Source organism: Rhodnius prolixus, unplaced genomic scaffold (genome assembly GCF_049639745.1).
Source record: "Rhodnius prolixus isolate KJV_2025 unplaced genomic scaffold, Rpr scaffold_10, whole genome shotgun sequence".
Taxonomy (NCBI): domain Eukaryota; kingdom Metazoa; phylum Arthropoda; class Insecta; order Hemiptera; family Reduviidae; genus Rhodnius; species Rhodnius prolixus.
In genome coordinates this window covers 2,980,913-3,003,474 of record NW_027411615.1, presented here as the reverse complement: position 1 = coordinate 3,003,474, position 22,562 = coordinate 2,980,913, and the positions used below count along the sequence as shown (strand labels likewise).

Below are 22,562 nucleotides of genomic sequence, written 5' to 3'. Positions count from 1 at the left end.
CCGCTCGGCTACTTATTTAAAACAAGGATATGATTGAAATTATATATTGAAGCAAACATTAATTAGAAAAGTTATTTGTAATCGTGTAGATTTACAAATCTGGAGTTATCACCAGGATGTATTCGTTTTGGGAAAGGGTCCTCTGAATTCGAAACAGTTATTTTTTTTTTTAATGTTACTTTGATTTTTAGGTGCCCAACAGAGGATCCCGGAAGTTGTTTTAGATCCAAAATTAGGTAACCGTAAGTAATTGAACGCTGGTTCAATTTTTAATTTTTCAGGATTTTATTTATTGATTTAGGATCGTTTTTTTAAAATTCTTTTTTTTTTTTTTACGATTAACGAGTACTTTTTGGAGTAAAAATAAGATGGGTGCAGATTCCTTTTTAATGTGCTCATAATTGATTATAACTCAAACCTTTGGGAGTTTCAAGAGAATTTGTGGAGAAAAAAAATCTTTGAGGAAAGCAGTCGTACGAGACTACACTCGTTATTTTTTGCGTTCGCTTTACTTTTTTTGCGAAACTATTGAGAAATCAAAGATTATTTTATTTACCTGTCATCATAAACAAATCCAGCGTCTAAAGTGTTATAGTAGATTAAAATTGATATAACGACAGCCAATAGTCCAATGCCTCCCATGTCTTGTTGATAGTTCAACCTAAACACCAGGAAAAAAAAAAAAACGCGTATCTTTATTTTAGCACGATTAAAAGAGGTTTTTAAATTTTATTTTTTAATTTTTATCCTTAAAAAACACCCTCTTTACCCCATTTTTGCCCTTAAACACCTGTTGAAGAGTTAATTTTGTTAGGTTTTATTTAAATTTTTAATTATTTCGTATTTACAAGAGGCATTAAATGTATTTTTTTTAATTTATTTTATTTTATTTATTTATTTATTTATTGCTAAAGGGATAGAGAGGGTGTGCAGGAACCAAAAACCAAAAAAAACGCATTACTGATAAATGCGGTAAAGTAACTAGTAAAAAGTAATGACGAAAAATGAAATTTTTTTAATTCCCTATTTTTTTGATTTTTTTTAAAGGAACAATTAACTCACCTGTCGGTAAGTGGTAGTCTAATTAACGAAATGGGAAACAGTTTTGTTAGCTGGCCAATATTATCCTTTTCATTATCATTATCTTTATTATCACTATGGGAAAAACGTTTTCTTTGTTGCCCAATGATTGTTCGTTGATTATGTATACGACAGGCATGATATGATGATAAATATTCTGTCGTTGATTTTCTAGAATATTCACAACAACAACTAGAACAACAACTGGACTCGGATCTTGGATGGTTGTTTATGTTCTTTTGTCGCTGGTTTTGGGATAATTGATTTTGGTAAAATCTTTTATTGGACACTTTTTTATTGGTGGTAGTGGTGGCAGTTGAAGATGTTATTGTTGCTATTTTCTTGCAACTGTATGGATGGCCCAAAATGGGCCTATTTTGTCGGCTACGTGTCAATCTGAATGATTAAAAATTAAAACTTATGGTTCAAAAGTAATATGATGAAATATCAAAGGGTAATGTTGTAATCACGATTAAGCCCCCTCACAAAAACGAAATTAGTCAACCTACTTTTAGGTATTCGCTTTAAATTTTTCAATTATTTTTATTTTATTAAATAAAAGCTAAACATAAAAATTTTTGAATGATTATTTTAAAAAAACTACAAAACTTAAAATTAAAAAAAAACTAAAATAATATAAAACTTAAACCGAATTTAATTTTTTTTTAAATTTTATTTTTTTTATTTATTAGTATTATATTTTAGTTTATTGTACAAAATAAAAAAAAAAAACCCGGATACAAGATTATTCGCCGGCAATCGCGGAGGCACTGGGGGGCTATAGTGAGAATCTGCCCCCTATATACCAAGAACTGTATATCGATCGTTAAGTGCGCAGGCGTGTATGTGTACAATCGCGCCGATCGCCTGGGCTAACTTCACTAATCATCTGTTGCCGCAGTCTCTGTTCAGTCGAGGAACCATGGTACATGGTTCTTGGGGCTCTTCCATTTTTTTTTTTTTTGAAATTTAAATTGGTTTCAAGGTCTTGCATCCATTTTTTTGATCTTTATTTTTTTTTACGATAATTTTTCCTAAATAAAGTTATATTATTAAAAATGTATCTATTAATTTTTCACCAATTTCCCCATTAACTAAGAAAAATAGTTCTTTGAAGTGTAATTAATAACATTTTTATAAAAAAATCAGCGACTAAGATAGCTTTAGTGAAAATAGTGAGATGACTGGATTAAAACTAAAATTTAGTCGATAGACTATTGTTTTAAAGAAAATTAAACTATTCCTTTTTCTTTAGGTAAGTCTTAATAAATAAAGATTTCTAGCGTTTTTGGTTTTTATAATAGATATTTAATTTTTTTTGTTTTTCTTTTTTTTTATTTTCTCAAGTTTATTATCATTTTTTTTAGGATGTTTTATACACCTAACAGCTGTTAGTTATTTTTTTTACATGCACGAAAAGAAAAATTTAAATAACTAAAACATCTGTTCAAATTCGGAAAAAAGTTAAATACATAATTATGAATATAAGTAATACATAAAGATAATTAAGTCCAAAAAAAGATAAATTATTCGTAATCTTTTAATTATTAGTTATAATTTACGGCTAATGAGTAAATATCTAGAAATTGCGCCCAATTTTATCCCTAAATTATTAAAACATTCCTACAAAACAGAAAAAGAAGTTAAGAAATTATAGTTTCTCAAAGAGTCGTATTTCTTGAAAATTTCAATGAGTTTAATTGGTAGCTGAGGAACTAAAAGTTAAAACAACCTTTCTTATTTAAAGATCCTTCCCACAGGACGAATTTCTAGCCACATTTCCGGGACTATGGTTATGTCAGGAATAGTTTAGCAGGGACTAGTTTTTTAGAGTTGTTACGGGGGATTCTAATATGATCGGATTCAACTAATGGTCGTTAGGAATTCAGCACCAATGGACGAAGTCTTTGACTTTCAGTCGGTAGAGAATAATCGATTGTGTGTCGATAGAGCTTCAGTCAGTAATTTATATCTGAATTTCGTAGAACTCCAGGAAAGATACTGGAGTGCCCATTCTCGATAGTGTTTAAAAAGCATTGGTGGCTCCACAGATTGGATATCCTTAACTGCCAACATTCCATTTCTACCTGGGGCATCCAGGAGCTCTACATGATGAAAAGGAATATTTCCTACCTAAAAAATAGTCTTCAGGGAGCGTTCTTCAGAATATTTAGGGGCAACAATGGAGAAGAGAGTGAACTGCCTCCATGATTACTCTTAACTTTGTCACTTCACCCTACAACTCTTCTAGAGAACCAGGATGAGTTATTCCATCACCTGGGAGTGCTGCATTTCTCAGACAACTGTTTGGAGAGGACCTTGGAACTCTAAAAATGGGTCAAGGGCGAAGGCGAGACCCGCAATGCTAAGGTGTATTGTTGGTTTAGTGGGTTCGATTACCCGGTCTTAGGCCTTGGATTTTATTTAATGGTTAATAAAAGAAATTTACAGTAATGTATGTTAGGCGGTAATAGGCTAGATCCGCAAAGCTGAGATGTATTGTTGGTTTAGTGGTTTCGATTCTCGGGGTCTAGGCCTTGGATTTTATTTAATGGTTAATAAAAGAAATTTACAGTAATGTATGTTAGGCGGTAATAGGCTAGATCCGCAAAGCTGAGATGTGTTGTTGGTTTAGTGGTTTCGATTCTCGGGGTCTAGGCCTTGGATTTTATTTAATGGTTAATAAAAGAAATTTACAGTAATGTATGTTAGGCGGTAATAGGCTAGATCCGCAAAGCTGAGATGTGTTGTTGGTTTAGTGGTTTCGATTCTCGGGGTCTAGGCCTTGGATTTTATTTAATGGTTAATAAAAGAAATTTACAGTAATGTATGTTAGGCGGTAATAGGCTAGATCCGCAAAGCTGAGATGTGTTGTTGGTTTAGTGGTTTCGATTCTCGGGGTCTAGGCCTTGGATTTTATTTAATGGTTAATAAAAGAAATTTACAGTAAAGTATGTTAGGCGGTAATAGGCTAGATCCGCAAAGCTGAGATGTGTTGTTGGTTTAGTGGTTTCGATTCTCGGGGTCTAGGCCTTGGATTTTATTTAATGGTTAATAAAAGAAATTTACAGTAATGTATGTTAGGCGGTTATAGGCTAGATCCGCAAAGCTGAGATGTGTTGTTGGTTTAGTGATTTCGATTCTCGGGGTCTAGGCCTTGGATTTTATTTAATGGTTAATAAAAGAAATTTACAGTAAAGTACGTTTGCTAGTCGCCTTCGTCCACGACACCAAATTTGTGGTAGTTAAGCGACATAAATCCTACCTCAAAAAATAGGCGATTACTTAACTTTACTTTACGAAGGCGACTAATAAACGTACATATTAACCATTGAATAAATTCAAAGGCCCAAACCAAGAATGGGACCTAGTACCACAATACATCATAGCTTAGAGGGCCTCGCGTCTAACCGCTCGGCTGTAGTGGCGCCTCTCAATAATAAATAAAAACTTATAGTTTGCGAAGTTTGTCCCCCACATAGTTCTTTTCTAGATCCGCCTATGTAAAGAGAAACTTTGCTATAAAATGAAGAAACAATTTGGTTTGATAAAACTATAAATTTTTTGAAGATAAAAATAAGTATCAGAGTCTGCACTGTAAAGAGGACTGACTGAGTTACTTTATATTCTTGATAAATCGCCCAATAGAATGATGGAAATGTAACAAAAATTGAATTTGCTTTTAATAAGATTACTGAGGGCATGCATAATGGGCATAATGTCGATATCAGGGCCAGTCGCATTTGCAGTATAACATACGAGGAATATAAAGTAGCATTGTTCTCCCACTCTGCAGTTATACTCTTGCAAATCTCTTTCTTTTTTTTTTGTCTTGTACATGATGTCAAAAATGGATTAAAGTTCTTATTTCATTTAAATAATCAAATAAAAGTGGGTATAATTTCGGATTAAAGGATTTTCATCTGTTCCTTGAACAGATCAATACAAGAGATTCAGTAAAGCAACCGAAAGGCACTGTTCTCTTCGCGAAGATATCCTAGAATTTGGGTGATTTAAGAAGTGTATCCGGAGTCATCGATTATCCGCAATAGTCGTTGATTTTAATTAACTCACTTAAAGTTCATTAAATTTTATTTAATTTTATTTAACATCAAGTGAAGCTGATACAATACCCGATGGGAAAACTCCCCAAAGATGAGCATTTCATTGCTGTGCACTGGCATTTACTTCATGAAGAAGATTAGGTGGCCAACAACGCTTCAAGCAACCTTGATGGATTTCCTGGCAAGGCAAGAAGTTAGGGAATTAGAGGAATTCGCTTCCTGATGACATTTCTAATTAATGCATGATTAATCGCCATTTCCTATACCCAACTAATCGCCAGGTAATCACAATATCGACTGGAATTACTATCTGCGAACTGCATAGGAAACAAGTCGCGTTTGAAGGAAGATCTGTTAGTTTTGAAAATATTCCTTTTAAACATACAGAGCTCCTGGAAGCCCAACGTAGACTGGAATGTCCGGCAGTTAGGGATATCCAATCTGTGGTGCTAATAATGCTTTTCAAACACTATCGTGGATGGGCACTCCAGTATCTTTCCTGGAGTTCCACGTAATTTGGGTATAATTACTGACTGGAGCTCTACCGACAAAACCAATAATTATTTAGGACGAAAGGAAATTCAAGCGTAGAATTTAACATAGCTGGGATCTTGCAACTTCAGAAAGCTGGGAAACAAGGAAATCTCGGTACAAGATAGAGTTAGAGGCAAAGCAAGAAGTATTAGCGGATTCGACGAAGTGTTTTTTGGTTGGAAGGATTGGATTTTGTCAATATTGGAAGCTTTAGCTGAGCCACAAAGTTCCGATCCGTAAGTCCAGACAGGTTTCAGTATCATGGCGTAGATAAGTCGTTTGTTGTTTAACTGAAAGTTTCAATTGACTTCAAAATAGGGGAAAACTTTGGAAATAGATAACTTAAAGAAAACAACAAAAATTCTAGGCAGAATCAGAGGAGGGGAAACAAAATTACGGAAAATCAGTTTTCTGACCGATTCCACATTATTAATACGGAAATTCTGTGCACCAAAACTCTACAACATAATGCATGATTAATCGCCATTTCCTATACACAACTAATCGCCAGGTAAAATCACAATATCGACTGGAATTACTACAACCTGCGAACTGCAAAGGAAACAAGTAGCGTTTGAAGGAAGAGCTGTTAGTTTTGAAAAGTATAACTCCCAGGTTGCGTTGGATTCACCCAATAACTATAGTTAAATATAGTTTAATTAGATTTTTGGTATGTTTTATTCGACTATTCGATTCGTTTGTATTTATTTATTTCTACTATATTATTATTTTTATTTATTTATTATTTGGCGCATCGACTGCTTGGCCATTAGCGCCCACTAATAATATTCTTTCCACTTTCTAATACTACTCGAGCTGGGATGGGACACGTGCAGACCCATAGCTTCCAATCACTTCACCTTGCTCAACAAGGTAGGGTGAAGCCTGGGTCCGTAAGAGTGTCTCCACACATCCCCCTTTTATTTCATAGAACTTATCGACGAGAGGAAGTGTGGAATATCAGCGTATTTAAGGGAACCCTATAATACGCTAACTTTTTATATTATTATTGTAATAATATTTTGTTTTAAATAGCAATCCTGTGGGATGTAGATAAATAAATGATCTCGTGGTAGGGTTGCTCTCTCGTAAAGGGAGAGAGCGAGCTAGAGGGGAGAAGAGAAAAAAGCAGGGTTGTAATTATTTTATATATTAACGCTGGGTATAATGAGCAATGGTACCTGATACACATTCACTGTTGGCTTCAACTTACACAAGATATATATCTCTCTCTCACACGAATATTATTTTACAAAGGAAAGTTTCCTGTGATGACGTTACCACCATCATCATCAGCAGCAGCACCTAATTCCGAAACTATAATATGACAGCATTAGACTTCCTGTGTGTCAAACTTCTCCCGCCTTCCCAATTTGAAATCCAACACATACAATATTAACTTGTATTAAGTTTACCAGTAATTTGGCATAATTAAAGGGGGTATTTCGTTACCTTGGTTAATTGTGAAGTCTTTTGAATATAGGAATAGGGTTGCTGGTAGTTTGTGCGTGAGTCTGTGGTTAACCATAGCTTTCTGTACAATTAGACCGGAATACTAAACTACAACTAAACGATATTTAACAAAACTAAATCAGAATTATATCTATATTTTTTATTAGCTGTTAGCTTTAGCTAGGGTTATCACGTAATCATAGCTATTTGGGAAACGATTAGCTAATTGGTTAGCGTATGCTGGATTCCAACGCGGAGATCGAATTCCAGCTAGAGGTTTTCTCTTCCTAGGAGCTTCTTAAACAGTACACTATCCGGTGTCGGGCAGAGTCATCACAAACCAGAGAACTTTTGATGTTGAGAAAAGCACTGCACACCCCAAAACCTCAAATATTGACGAGATTATAGTCGTCAGACTATTTGTTTTTAATTTAGTATGTAATATTTAGTAATGTTCGATTGATTCTTATTAATATCATACAGGTGGCCAGATAGTGCAATTAACAATAATAATTAATCACTTCGTTACAGATCATTTTCTAAAAACCAAATTTTTGTAAGCAGGATATTTTTGAAAAATGGACACCTCTGTGAAAATTCGATATAAGAAAAAGTTTACTTGAAAGCAATATTTTTCTCTTACTTAGGCAAAGAGTAACGAAAATAGTTAAGTAAAGAGAACGCCTATTTTTTTCAGGTAGGCTTTACGTCCATCTACCAAATTAGGAGTAGCGGACGGAGGTGACTAGCAAACATACTTTACTATAAATTTCTCTTATTAACCATTAAATAAAATCTAAGGCCTACAGACAGGGGAATCGAACCCACTAAACCAACAATACATCTTAGCTGTGAGGGTCTAGTATCATAACCGCCTAATATACTTTACTATAAATTTCTCATATTAACCATTAAATAAAATCCCAGACCTAGACACCGGGAATTGAACCCACCAAACCAACAATACATCTTAGCTTTGCGGGTCTACTATCATAACCGCCTAACATACTTTACTATAAATTTCTCATATTAACCATTAAATAAAATCCCAGACCTAGACACCGGGAATTGAACCCACCAAACCAACAATACATCTTAGCTTTGCGGGTCTAGTATCATAACCGCCTAACATACTTTACTATAAATTTCTCATATTAACCATTAAATAAAATCCCAGACCTAGACACCGGGAATTGAACCCACCAAACCAACAATACATCTTAGCTGTGAGGGTCTAGTATCATAACCGCCTAACATACTTTACTATAAATTTCTCATATTAACCATTAAATAAAATCCCAGACCTAGACACCGGGAATTGAACCCACCAAACCAACAATACATCTTAGCTTTGCGGGTCTACTATCATAACCGCCTAACATACTTTACTATAAATTTCTCATATTAACCATTAAATAAAATCCCAGACCTAGACACCGGGAATTGAACCCACCAAACCAACAATACATCTTAGCTTTGCGGGTCTAGTATCATAACCGCCTAACATACTTTACTATAAATTTCTCATATTAACCATTAAATAAAATCCCAGACCTAGACACCGGGAATTGAACCCACCAAACCAACAATACATCTTAGCTGTGAGGGTCTAGTATCATAACCGCCTAACATACTTTACTATAAATTTCTCATATTAACCATTAAATAAAATCCCAGACCTAGACACCGGGAATTGAACCCACCAAACCAACAATACATCTTAGCTTTGCGGGTCTAGTATCATAACCGCCTAACAAACTTTACTATAAATTTCTCATATTAACCATTAAATAAAATCCCAGACCTAGACACCGGGAATTGAACCCACCAAACCAACAATACATCTTAGCTGTGAGGGTCTAGTATCATAACCGCCTAACATACTTTACTATAAATTTCTCATATTAACCATTAAATAAAATCCCAGACCTAGACACCGGGAATTGAACCCACCAAACCAACAATACATCTTAGCTTTGCGGGTCTAGCCTATAACCGCCTAACTTACTTTACTATAAATTTCTCATATTAACCATTAAATAAAATCCCAGACCTAGACACCGGGAATTGAACCCACCAAACCAACAATACATCTTAGCTGTGAGGGTCTAGTATCATAACCGCCTAACATACTTTACTATAAATTTCTCATATTAACCATTAAATAAAATCCCAGACCTAGACACCGGGACTTGAACCCACCAAACCAACAATACATCTTAGCTGTGAGGGTCTAGTATCATAACCGCCTAACATACTTTACTATAAATTTCTCATATTAACCATTAAATAAAATCCCAGACCTAGACACCGGGAATTGAACCCACCAAACCAACAATACATCTTAGCTTTGCGGGTCTAGCCTATAACCGCCTAACATACTTTACTATAAATTTCTCATATTAACCATTAAATAAAATCCCAGACCTAGACACCGGGAATTGAACCCACCAAACCAACAATACATCTTAGCTTTGCGGGTCTAGCCTATAACCGCCTAACTTACTTTACTATAAATTTCTCATATTAACCATTAAATAAAATCCCAGACCTAGACACCGGGAACTGAACCCACTAAACCAACAATACATATTAGCTATGCATCTTAACCGTTCGGCTATCGTAGTGCCATTATTATTACTAATTTTAATTTAAGACGCATCAACATCTGAGGTCATTGGGCGCCCGTAGCTATTTTTCAGGGCACTGCCGATTTTCGGAAAGAGTTTTCCCCTTTCAGCCAACACTGTGCATCACCGGGCAAAGCAAATCTAAGGGCCAGCTGCTGGATTCGAACCTGGGGGGGATCTCCGCTAGGGGAATCCAGTAAACGCTAACCACTGGAGCTAATCTCTTCCCTGCTTTATTATTATTATTTAACCAATCATGGGAAAATATGTTTAAAGCTACATGTTTATTGTAAGCGCTCAAAGATTACAAGATGAAATCATTTAAGGCTGTTTTTGCGTGGCAACAATTCCTGACAATTGAAAACTCATTTTCAGGAAAAATTGGTAATATCCGGTTCAAAAAAAATGTAACCAAAACTTAAAGAGTCATCTTGACGGTACCGATTCGGGATAACCGCCTAACATACTTTACTATAAATTTCTCATATTACCCATTAAATAAAATCTAAGGTCTAGACACCGGGAATTGAACCCACCAAACCAACAATACATCTTAGCTGTGAGGGTCTAGTATCATAACCGCTCGGCCATCGTTTAATTTCAATTAAACTTCTCCCACACTTAAAAATCCATTTTCTTTAATGAAATTCAGAGTAATTTTAACCTAATTTTGGAATGATATTCCTAATCCTCACTGAAAAGGAATAAATTGAATAGAATGAAGAACAATAAAAAACAATAAAAACCAACAATGGAGTTAACATTATGTACTAGGGTCGTGTGCCATAGTAAAGGGGCGTACATACCACTGACAGACTACAATGGAGTAGTGGGTGAGAGTGACATACATTAGAATAGCAAAGTATTTGGGAATATGGTAGTGTTGGTGTTGTTGTTGTTGTGGACGCGTATATATGTAGTTAACTGTATTCGAGAACCCAGCCGAATACATACTATCTACATACATATATGTGCCAGGATAAGGTATGTTCCTATGGATAACAAAGCATGCTGTCACTTCAAACATGTTTGAACGTCAAGTTGATAGCGGTCTAACTTATACTATTTTCCTGGGGTACTGCCTGTCTCACCCAAACACATACTCCCAGCCAACAACACTAGGCTACAACAACAACAACAACAACAACAACGTAGGCGGCAAGAGAAACTGTGTTCGTGCCTCATTCCTCTGCAGAGATGTGTAGAGTATCTGAGGAATGTGTGGAGTTAACGGCATGACTATGCCAGCAATAAAGGATTCTAATACTGTTACAACAACTTTTAGCATTGTTTTAACTATAAAAGGGTTCTCTAATAAAAAGGTCTTCAAATTGTTATCTGAGTAGAAACATACAGTTAATAGTTAACAGTTGTTTTTACTATTATTATTAATTAATAATTAAATTTAATTACTTTCTCCATTATTGACATTACTACAGGAGAGCTTTCTCTCTTTTACAGCCGCACGAGGACCCAATAAAACCTTGGCCCAGAAAAAAAATGTCTAATCAAATTTAGACTCAAAGAAATGCCAACGAAAAAGTTTCACACAGCAACCCATTTCTTGGGTTCCAGTCAGACTAGATTCAAATCCTGTTCCCTGCTAAATTGGCTCCCTAACTTGGGTAAAATCTAAATACCAAAATCAGACGACTTGAACTTAACAATTAAAGACAATGCATTTAATAAGAAAACGATCAATGTTACAACAGAAACTAAAAAACAAAAAAAGACTTCAACACAAAGCATTCTCAAATCTATCCCAATGAACTTTGGGTTCTTGAACTATGTGCTTCAACTAAATATACAAATTCAAAGAAATTCCAGTCTTTTTGAATAAAAAAAAAAATCTTCATCAAAATTCAAAAAGGATTCCAATTTTTATGACTCAAATTCTACTCTTCACAATGATCTCAAAATTCCATATTAACTGAAACAGTACCCTACTAAATATCGAAGATTATTTAACTCAGATTTTTTTTGGCAACTCTCCCAAAATTACCAAATAATTATTAAATCTTCTTGTTTGTAACAGATGTAAAATTAATTTTTAGCCATTTTGTGTATGCTTGAGAACATCTAAAGCTCTTAACATTTGATTTTTCTTAGGAAAATCACTCGGAAAACGACTTATTTCCCGATATTAAGAAAAATACTAGCTTTACAGCCTTGGCAATATTTTTAGTAGAAAGAGGATGAAAAAATACATAAAAATGACCTATCACGTGCTCTTCTTTCTCTTTGATAACAAGTTAAAAAATTGAAATATGATTAATAAATACCAGATTTTAAAATGGCCTAGCACCTTTAATTTTGAAGATATCGAATTACGGTTTCTGATTTCTCTTATAACTTTTTATATTCTTTAAAAGTGTGTATATGAAAATGGGGTTCAACTGCGAACCCTAACTTTTGGTCGTGCGTCAGTCGCGTATGCGGGCAGGAATCTAAAATCAAGTCCCATATTTTGAAACTAGAGGTGACGGGCAACAAATTTTTCCTCTACCATTTTTTGCTCAGATCAAACCGTTTAAGCATGAAATGCATTTGAGCCGTCTTAAAATGAACACCCTGTATATACAAAAAGTAATTATGATGGTAATGATGTAATAGGTACGTGAAGAGCATGAGGACAGAAACTACGAAGCCATAGCACTCTGTACAGGATATCGATGACGGCGATGATCTTAAGACCTTACAACGAAGTCGAGGGGACCATTGACGATACAGCCGGCATGGTGAATTATCAGTAATGTCAGAGGAGGCGAGAGACTGTACAAATGGATCAGAGCAAGTAGAGAGAGCAGTAAGGATTTTATGGGTTAGTCACCATAGAAAGGAGCGTCAGCTATCTATCGGCAGTAGTTTTTGATTGAAATGTCCTGTACAGTCCGTATGTATGTAGGTTTGGCTGAACCCCACAGCTCTAGTCTGTAAGTCCACATAGGTTTGAGGATAGTGTTGTATAACAATCGTTCGAGTTCTATGGGCAATTTGGAGCGTCTTCCAAGTATTCTGTAAAGCAGTTTCGCACGTTTCGTCATTGCTTGTCTTTTAAGTCTATTATGTGGGTTCCACTTTAGTCATTTGTCTATGTAGAGCCCAAAGTACAAAGAAGAGGATTGCTGTTAAAGAAGACAGGAGCACTACAGGAGTCCTGAGGGATAATAAACATGGCATGCCAATATAATAAGTAAATAAAATTAAAAAAAAAAATTAAAACGATTCTTTTATAATTTCAACTGAAAACAAAAATCAAACTTCCAGCAGCTGAAATGCTATGGCTTTATTATACCATACGCAGAATACTTTTTATAGATTACAATCCATATTATACGGAAATTAGCACTGAATATGTTTCAGCAGCGACACCAGATAAAGAAAACAAACGAACTGATTTATAGAGATATCATCATGGCAGAGGGGGAGTGAATAGGAGTGCGCTCAATTTACTGAAGAACTAAATTATACAAAAGAGATATGTGAACAAAAAAATGTTATCTCTCTGTAATATTTACAAAAGAAAAGAAAAAAAAACAAAAAATCAGAAGGCTTTGGTTTTATTATATAAAATACATGGTTCAAAGTGAGAGCAGCAGATGTTGCGCTAAACAATATAAAAAGAATTGTATAAAAGCTATATACAGTCCCCAGTGGATTTAGAATATATACACTATTATTTCAGTTGGCAGGCCTGACTTATGGGTGGGAGTGAGATCGTTTGGTATCCGGTTTACCGCCCCCCGCCCCCGGGGATTCTCAAACACATGCTATAATATTCTTAGCCGACGTTACAATATAACGGAGCCGGTGAATCATCAATTTGTATATATAATTAATACTTATTGTTAAAACGTTAGAGGGGGAAGAGTTAGGGTGGACACTAGGGCGGTATCCTCTGGGATGATTATACTAGGGGTAATGAATATCTGTCTAAATAAGAGGGATGACACACTCAGCAAACAAAACCTTTTTTTTGCCACTGGTGGCATAGCAACGTCAGCTGAGTATTTTATGTAAAAAAAGAAATGCTATTTATTTTACTTCCAATGGTTTACTATCCTCTATATGACCCTCGTTCATCGTCATCTTCCAGAGATGTCCAAAATCCTTGAAAAGCACCATTTTAAAACTTTAATTCCTATCGCTGAAGCTTCGAAAAAGCTTCCTGAAAATCAGTTTAGAGTCAGATAAACCGTACTCCACTTTCAACAACAGTTTAACAACTTTATCGCGTCGCCGATGCTGTACTAGAGTTTTCCTCGATGTTTCTCAAAGATTTGTAAAGGTGCGGCATTCCGGGAATTAAAGACATCCTAAAACCATATCTACCTCCTCAACCTCAAGTCATATCTTTAAAAGACCAGTTTTGCCAAGTCTCTCAAGGAAATTCCCATTTCTCCCTAATTTCCTGCAAAAGCAGGAGTTCTACAGGGAAATATTTTGAGACCTATTTTGTCTACAATTTACACTCATGATCATCCATTACATCCTAAAACCTTAGCTTCGTTTATTGCTAATGATTCTGCTATTCTTTTTTCTCATCCCGAATCTATCTCAGCCTCCTAGACACCTCCAGAACTTTATTAAAAATATGTACAATAAATACAGACATGAAGTGCTACAATGGTTATATTATAACCTTCATAACAATGGTATGCGGAAAGCTTAAGACGTAAAGGATACAGAGTGCAGGGAAAAAGGAGAGGAAAAACCTGCAGCTAGTGTAGAAAGTTATAGGAGTATCTGTTTTAGTCCTTTGAGTGTCCTGTAGGGTATAGGAGGATCTGTAGCGGCAGATTGGATTAGGATGGCAGTCTAGGATGGAAAGGAGTTTGAGCAGACGATTTTGGTTAAAGGAGTGTACCAGAGGATAATGGGCGCAGTCTCTGTGGAGTGAGTCAATTCTAGTGCGTCGTGGTGAGTCTGTTGCGAGTCTCCAGAAATTTGTTCTGGGTTACACTGGAGTTACTAGATGTTGCTACTACAAGTCAGGGGCTCCAGGCGGAGCAGGCATAGAGTAACATCGACCTAATGACCACTTTGTAGAGGAGCAGTTTGTTGGTCCACAGTCATTTTGGAGTCACATGAGAGTAGAGGAAATAGCAGTCGTGTAGTCCAGTTTGCCTCTGAGTTTACTTTGTCATGAACGTGTGCAGTGAAAGTCAGTTTGTTCTCTAAAGTTAGCCCTAATTACTTAACGTGGGTAGACCATGGAATGAGAGTGTTATTATGTCTGAGTCGCACGATTACAATACCCTCTCAAATTAGCAGAGTAGGCGAAAGCAAAAAAAAAAGTTCTCTCAGAAAGATTTAATCAGTTGAGTATTTCAAAATGATCGGCCGAAGATCAAAATGTTATTTTACTTTCACAAATAAATACATGGAAGATTTTTGGAACAACAGAACAAGTTTTTAAAAAACACAAATGCATACCAATTATTCAGCCAATTTTTTTTAAGTCTTAGTACCAAAAGCCTAAAGTAAATTTATCAGAGGGGAGTATTAAAAATGGCGACACTAACTGAAGAACGAACAGATAGATAAAAGTTAACCATAAACCATTTTATTACAGTGTAATAAAGGCCCAACTCAGTTTAAATGGTTAACATTTTGTTATTTAGAACTTCTGAGGAGTAATTTTAATCTTTCTTACTTTCTAACTTTACCTATAAAGGTGTGGTACATTGAATTTTATGTTAATAGTAATGACGGAGGATATGACGGGAAGTTAGAGTGAGATAGTCGAAGGAGGAATCGTTTTATCTTCATTCAGAGTAAGAAATGTAATAGACTCTCTCTAGTGATCCTTTGAATTACTACCGGACAGAACTGTAAAATCCTTCTTAATTTTCTAAACAGGAAAAAAGAAAAAAAGAAAAGAAAAGCGGAAGTGAATACAAAACCCCAAAGTTCTGTCACTCTGCCGACGACGAAACCCATCTCTTTATATAACACAAATTATTCTAAGCATGAGCAATAGTAAAACTAGAGAATGGTTACGAAAGTGACATCAAGATGAAAATGAAGGGCAAAGACTTTGCTGAAGTTGAAAGAAGAAGAAGAAGCAGTAGTTGGTTGGTTGAGGAGGTAGGATATTGTGAAAATTATTCTTTGTATCCTGTATAAAACATTCCACCCCAAACCCCTGTTTCATCAACTTCCATCCGCTAGTATACCACCCATCCGGGAAAGACTTCCCGGCTGCTGGTTACTGTTGCTGCTACACAGCTGGAAAAGTCACAAATGAAGGACGATGCAATGAATAGTAAATTTCCCTGAGGAACTTGAGAAAGTATGAACAAGAAGAAGTAAGAAGTATGAGGGTGAAGCAGTGAGAGCGAAGTTACAGGCGAAGAGGAACTGCCTGACAGGTAAGTCTGTCATATTCAAATGAGCCTTCCCCCCCCCCCAGAATGGACGATGACTTGTCGACGTCATACCTGCGAGAGAACGCTCCCAATCTAACAGGCTTTAACTAAAAATTTACAGTTGAAAATTATTTTACCTCTACCAAAAAATAGAACACTGAATCTTCACATGAGCACTCATAACTTTAACTTTCAATTAACTCAAGATAACTGGGATCCAAAAACGGTTAAATTCAATCTGAAATATCACTGTTGAAATGGGCGTCATCTAGATTAGATTCTAGCAGGGAGGCCTTAAAGGTCTAAGCTACCGCGACCCCCATGGATCTATTGTGGCTCCCACTACTCTACAGCTCGCCTTACAGGCCCCCGTCCGTTTAATCAGACTCTCAATTCTGGAGAGCGGCTCCCTGGGTAAAGCTCCTAAGGCCTTTGTTTTTCCTTGCCGAGGAGTAACATCCTAAGCTCCTCGCACTGACACAACACGTGCAGTACCGTTTCCTCCTCCTCCTTCTTCCTGACAGAACCTACAGAGGCTACCATCCGCCAGGACCATACAATGCATGTGCTTTCGGGGGCCTGCAGTGGCTAGTTAATAGGCCCTACAATTATCCTAATAACCACCACGGCTTTGGCGAGTAGCCCCTAAAAAACTTCTTCGACTACCTCTGCCCAGTAGTGGCCCAACCACCACTGTTGAGAACTACTGATCACCCGCAATCTAATGGAAGCACTCTTAAAGCACTTGGATACCCCAAAATAGGGCTCCAGGCCAACGAAGTCTCACGGGCCAGCGAATCTGCTACCTCGTTTCCTTTATAAGTAAAGTAATCGCCTATTTTTGCAGGCGTGGCTTAACGTCCAACTACCAATTAGGTGTCGTGTGGACGAAGGCTACTAGCAAACATAGTGTACTGTAAATTTCTTTCATTAACCATTAAATAAAATCCAAGCACTAAGACCGGGAATCGAACCCAGTATACCACAATACATATTAGCTTAACATGTCTCGCCTCTAACCACTCGGCTACCGTGGCGCCCTCGTTTCCTTTATATCCTGAAAGAATCGCGTCAACTAAGTGACGTTTGACTTGCTCTCCTATAATCATTTATTCTACTTTACAGTCTCTTGTAGTGAATACAAAATACCATAAATTTATGAACAATCTTTAACACAACAGAGAAGCGCCCTCATAGGCCAACAAATCTGCTGCTTCGTTTCCCTTTTATAACCTGAATGTCCGGGTACCCATACCAGAAAAACTCTTACTTTTGGTCACAGATTTCTAGTACAACCAATAAAATTCAATAATGGTAACAAAATTATTAGATTGTAAGTTACAATTAAAATTACCGCAGTAAATGCTGAAAATGTTCACATCAAATTTTTGCAAACTTGTAATTAAACTATTGTAAACTATATAATCATCATCATCATCATCATCTACAGTGTGTGATTGGGGCAAAGAGAAGCGCATCTATATCTGTCTCAGTTGTGAGTTACATTCCCAATATCACACTACACCATCGGTTACAGTGGACGCAATAAACACTAACTGCTACAATCAATCGACCATTGTGTTTGTTACACTGTTGGTGATTGCAATAGTTACATCTACGCAGAAAAAACAAAGTTGGTGATAGTAACAAATTGTAATGGCGACACACATTATTTATCTCATGCGTTGCTTTTTTTACTTTTTTTTTTTTTTCACGATCAAGTGTTGACATTTTTAGATTACAGTGTTAAATTCTAGTTAAGGTCTTTTGTTTTTCCGAGTTTTTTTCTCGAGTTTTAACCGACAATTTTTTTACTCTGTTCTAAGTTTATTCTTCAGAATATATTTGAGTAATTAAAGTAAAGTAATCTCTCCCAATTTTTTCAGGACAAACTTGACGTCCAACTTCCAATTAGGGGGCCCTAGACGAGGGCAGAAGCTCAATATTGTGCTATTAATTATTTGTTTTTAGGAACAAATAAAAAGTTGCTAACCCCGGGATTTGGAAACGAAGTGGCAGATTTATTGGCCCGGAAAGGCTCTGCGGGACACTTCGTTGGCCCTGAGCCCTGTTTTGGGGTTTCCAAGTGTGTTAAGACTGTGGCCATTAATTTGTGGGTGCAGAGTAGGTCACAGGAGTGGTGGCTTGCCACCATTCTGGGCAGAGACAGGCGAACGAGTTCATTAGGGGCTATTCGCCGAGGCTAACGACGACTACAGAATTAATCCGTCAAGGCCGCGTGGGGCTACAAAGATAATTGTAGGGCCTATTAACAGGCTCAGTATTGTGTCAGTGTGGAAGAAAAACCAAGGCCCGAGAGCTTTACCCAGGAGCCACTCTCCAGAATTAAGAGTCTGATTAAACAGACGGGTCTGGAGGGCGAGCTCTAAAGTCGGGGAGCCACAATAGATCCAAAGGAGTCGCAGTGGCGTAGGCCTTGAGGCCGCCCTAATCTAATCTATTCTATCTATTCTAACCCCAGGATTCGAACTGGAGATCTATTCACTAGTCTACGCTTCAAATTCGATTTAATAAAAATCTATTTTTATAAACACTGATAAATTATTTAACGGATAGAACAATTTAAAATAGCACAAGAATTCGAAAGTAAAGTATTTTTAAGTGATTTATTTTTTCTGTGAGTAATTTCACTTAAAAAAAAGTTGGAAGAATGAGAAAAAGAAATTGTTCTGCAGAACAAGATATTCAAATAATCGACATCCGTTTCGAGTTACGACTATCGATATTGGGGATTCTTTAAAAGGTTTTTTTTTTTTGCGAGGAGGATAAAAAAAAAGACAAATTATTTCCAATTCCTTTTATTAGGAGAAGGATAGAGAGATTAAGAGTAAAGGGTGAATGCGGACGGACGGAGAACATTTTGCTAGTTGCTCATTAGTAACGATTTTTGCTTCCTTTTACTCCCTCTGTTCGGCATGGAAGCCTCCCCCCTACAGTGTATTCACTTTCCTTTATCTGCCCATTTATCTCTCACTTAGTGGTAAGGGGTGACAAAGCGAACTGACTAGATAGAGAGAAGGAAGTGGTGAACTCCGACTTGTTCTATATTAGTTTAATTGTCCATTTAAAAAAATAGAATGAAGTAACAATCCCATTGGAACTGGGTCTACACAGGATCATCTCTCACTCGTAACACGGCCACAGGAAACTGTTGGCCTACTCTCAAGTTTATTAATTCAATGCCATCACAATCACGTCGAAAAATACGTGAAATTGGTCTAACTTCCACAAAAGAAGTTTACTTAATAATTATTAATAAACTAAACGTTTGTGAGCACTGACAAGAGTTTGTCCTGACTATTCTGCAGGTTATAATCTGTAAATATTCATCAAAACTAGAGCCAACTCTCGCAAAGCTAAGATGTATTCTTAGTTAGTAGGTTTGATTCCCAGATCTCTAGGCCTTGCATTTTATATAATGGTTAATCAGAAGGCCGAGTATTTAAATATTAGGTTTAATTAACCAATTAAGCGTGGAATTTAGTTTTTAAAAAACCCCACAAATGAATGACAAAACTAGAAAACAAAAGATTGTTTCACGAAATTTACTTTATCCCTGTATGGGAGCTAAGGAACTGTGAGTTGCACCAAGTGTTCGAACCTTGTTTAAGAATCCTTAAAAATCGGAAATCCTCCTCACAACATTTTTACTGTGCTCTCTTCTGCGTAACCAACCGAACCATCCTATAATGAACTCATTATTCCTTCCCCTATCTGACGTAATCACAATCCGCTATAAAAATTTCCATAACACCTTATCCGCACATTATAATCCTTTAGTCTGTTGCCTCCTTTTCTGGAAAATTCCTGCCATCTTCTTCTAGACATCTTAACAAGTTAAGCGTGTAATTTAGTTTTAAAGAAAAAACTCACAGTGTGCGGAATTAAAATCAGACAATGACGAGTACACACGTGTCGAACGCAGGGCAAAACAACCAAAAGTTTACAACGTCATAATAGTCACTGCAAGCAACTTTTTTTCTCTCTCTCTCTCTCTCTCTCTCTGGGGCTTGAGATTACCAGAACATTCTGTGCTCATTTAAAATCTTGCACCGCTTCTTCACGTAAGCATTGCTCTAGTTAACTAGGGATGCACAAGAGTTTTTACAAGGAAGAAAAAAGCTTTGAATTCCGTGTAAAATGAAATTATGCCCTTATTGAGGTTTGAACCTCTTATCTAAGAGGTAAAAACGGCATTGTTGAGAGCATCTATTTGTGTGCGTAATTCCCCAATCTCTAATGTGGAGACCAAACATGTACCAACCACTTATCATTTGGCTGACTCCCACCGCAGTTCTGTTGGTAAGATAAAGGAAACATCCCACCAAATAATATTCTTATTGTATTTTAATAAAATTTCGAGTTTTTACCGTTAATGGCAATTTTATATTTTCCCACAACGAGTATACACGTCGAACGCACCGTAATAGAGATTTGGTTTGACGTCGAACGCGCTTAACTGGTTAAGTAGTTCAAATTTGAATGGAACCACTTTTTATGATAAATATTAAAATACTACAAAAACTTGTGGCATTCTAGAGCTATCTCTCTCTCTCTTTCTAATAGCCATAAAGAAAACCAATAGGGGCCATGCTAGCCGAGCGGTTACGATACTAGACCCGCAATGCTAAGATGTATTGTTGGTTTAGTGGGTTCGATTCCCAGGTCTCTAGGCCTTGAATTTTATTTAATTGTTAATATGAGAAATTTATAGTAAAGTATGTTAGGCGGTTATAGACTAGCAATGCTAATATGTATTGTTCGTTAGTGGGTTCGATTCCCGGTCTTAGGCCTTGGATTTTATTTAATGGTTAAGATGAGTTTATAGTAAAGTATGTTAGGCGGTTATAGGCTAGACCCGCAATGCTAAGATGTATCGTTGGTTTAGTGGGTTCGATTCCCCTGTCTCTCGGCCTTAGATTTTATTTAATGGTTTATATGAGAAATTTCGCAGTAAAGTATGTTAGGCGTTTATAGACTAGACCCGCAATGCTAAGATGTATTGTTGGTTTAGTGGGTTCGATTCCCCTGTCTCTCGGCCTTAGATTTTATTTAATGGTTAATATGAGAAATTTCGCAGTAAAGTCGCCTACCTAAACCTAATTTGGTAGAAATAAAAAAGAAAAGCCATTACTTTACTTTTTTTTCTTTTTTTTTTTTTGTACAAACACGAAACAATTTTTAGCCATATTTATCATTCATCAACCATTGTACAATTTGTAAGGCTGTGCGTTACACAGAAAACCTAAACCAATCACTCACTAAGGACTAGAATATTTTTTTAAAAAAATACTCAATATTTCAAGAAAATATTAGGACCAAAATTTTGAGTATGAAATAAAGAAAGATGATAAGACTTCTACAGCAATTTTATTTTTATTTTGTTTAAACGAAATAATTAAAATAATCTAAACGAGTAAAAATAAAAGCTAAACACCGAGAAGATAAATAAACACGAATCCCTCCCCAAGTACATAAATAGAGACAACAATGTCCTATCTAATTCTTTCCGACTGACCAAACTGTGGTTTTAATTGGAAATTGGATACGGTGTTTTACGATGTGAAATTAAATTGAGTTTTACTCTAGAATGGTTTTCACTGTTCTTTTTTTCTCTGTGTTAAATATACAGATAATTAGTGTTAATTATTTTTTTTATTAATCAATAAAATGAATGCATTAATTAATAAATAGAAACAATAAAATAATAGATTAAAAAAAATAATGCACAATAAAATAATCGGACAATGTTTTCCTAAATATGGCATTAATTAATGATTTTAAACAATAAATTGTAAAGGAAAGAAGTTGAGAGTAACCGCTCTAAAACCTTAGTAAATTTAATTATGTTGATTTCCAGTTAGTATATTATTAGAATATAGTTTGTTTTTGGGTCATAACTTTTAAGAAAACATTTGTAATTCAAATGATATTAAGTTACAACACAATTCTTTCTTATCTATTGTTATATATGTATATGTGTGTAAGTGAAGTTTTGCTGCCTTAGAATATTTAATAAATACTTCCTTTGTATTTAAGTATAATAATAAGTGCAAGTAAATAAGATAAATGCTTTCTGCTAAAATTATTCTTCGTGGAAAGGATGTTGTTTTTGATTAAGACCTGCTTTAATTTCTATAGAACATATTAGTTAGATGTTCTTATCTAATTTATGTACATTCATTGGAATAACGTGTTGGTCAGATTTGTTATTATTATGGGCCTTTATGATAAAATGTTGCAGTTCTCATTTGTTTGTTTTTGCTATTTGATCCTGTCAGACGTTCAGGATTTTTGCCTTAAGCCGGATGTCCAACTAACCACATAAAAAAAAGACTCATCTCAGACTGGAGATCTAACTGTAAATTACTAAGTTCCTGTTATCTTTTCGTGACTCTCAGTCTTGGAAA

General features: G+C 35.8%; 1 protein-coding gene across 2 annotated transcripts in view; it reads right to left on the bottom strand.

Annotated features, from left to right (window-relative positions):
* Tmtc2 (Transmembrane O-mannosyltransferase targeting cadherins 2) overlaps positions 1 to 22,562 on the bottom strand; it is a 549,780-nt gene that overhangs the window by 510,901 nt on the left and 16,317 nt on the right. Inside the window, exons 1-2 of one of the 2 annotated variants that reach the window (XM_074133412.1) lie at positions 1,063 to 1,866; positions 557 to 661 (exon numbers count right to left, since the gene is read on the bottom strand). The exons of the other annotated variant lie outside the window; for it this stretch is intronic. Of the exons in view, the coding sequence (XP_073989513.1) occupies positions 557 to 642 (86 nt within the window). The 5' untranslated portion in view covers positions 643 to 661; positions 1,063 to 1,866. Of the gene's footprint in view, positions 1 to 556; positions 662 to 1,062; positions 1,867 to 22,562 lie in introns of those variants that run through there. 2 annotated transcript variants of the gene reach the window in all.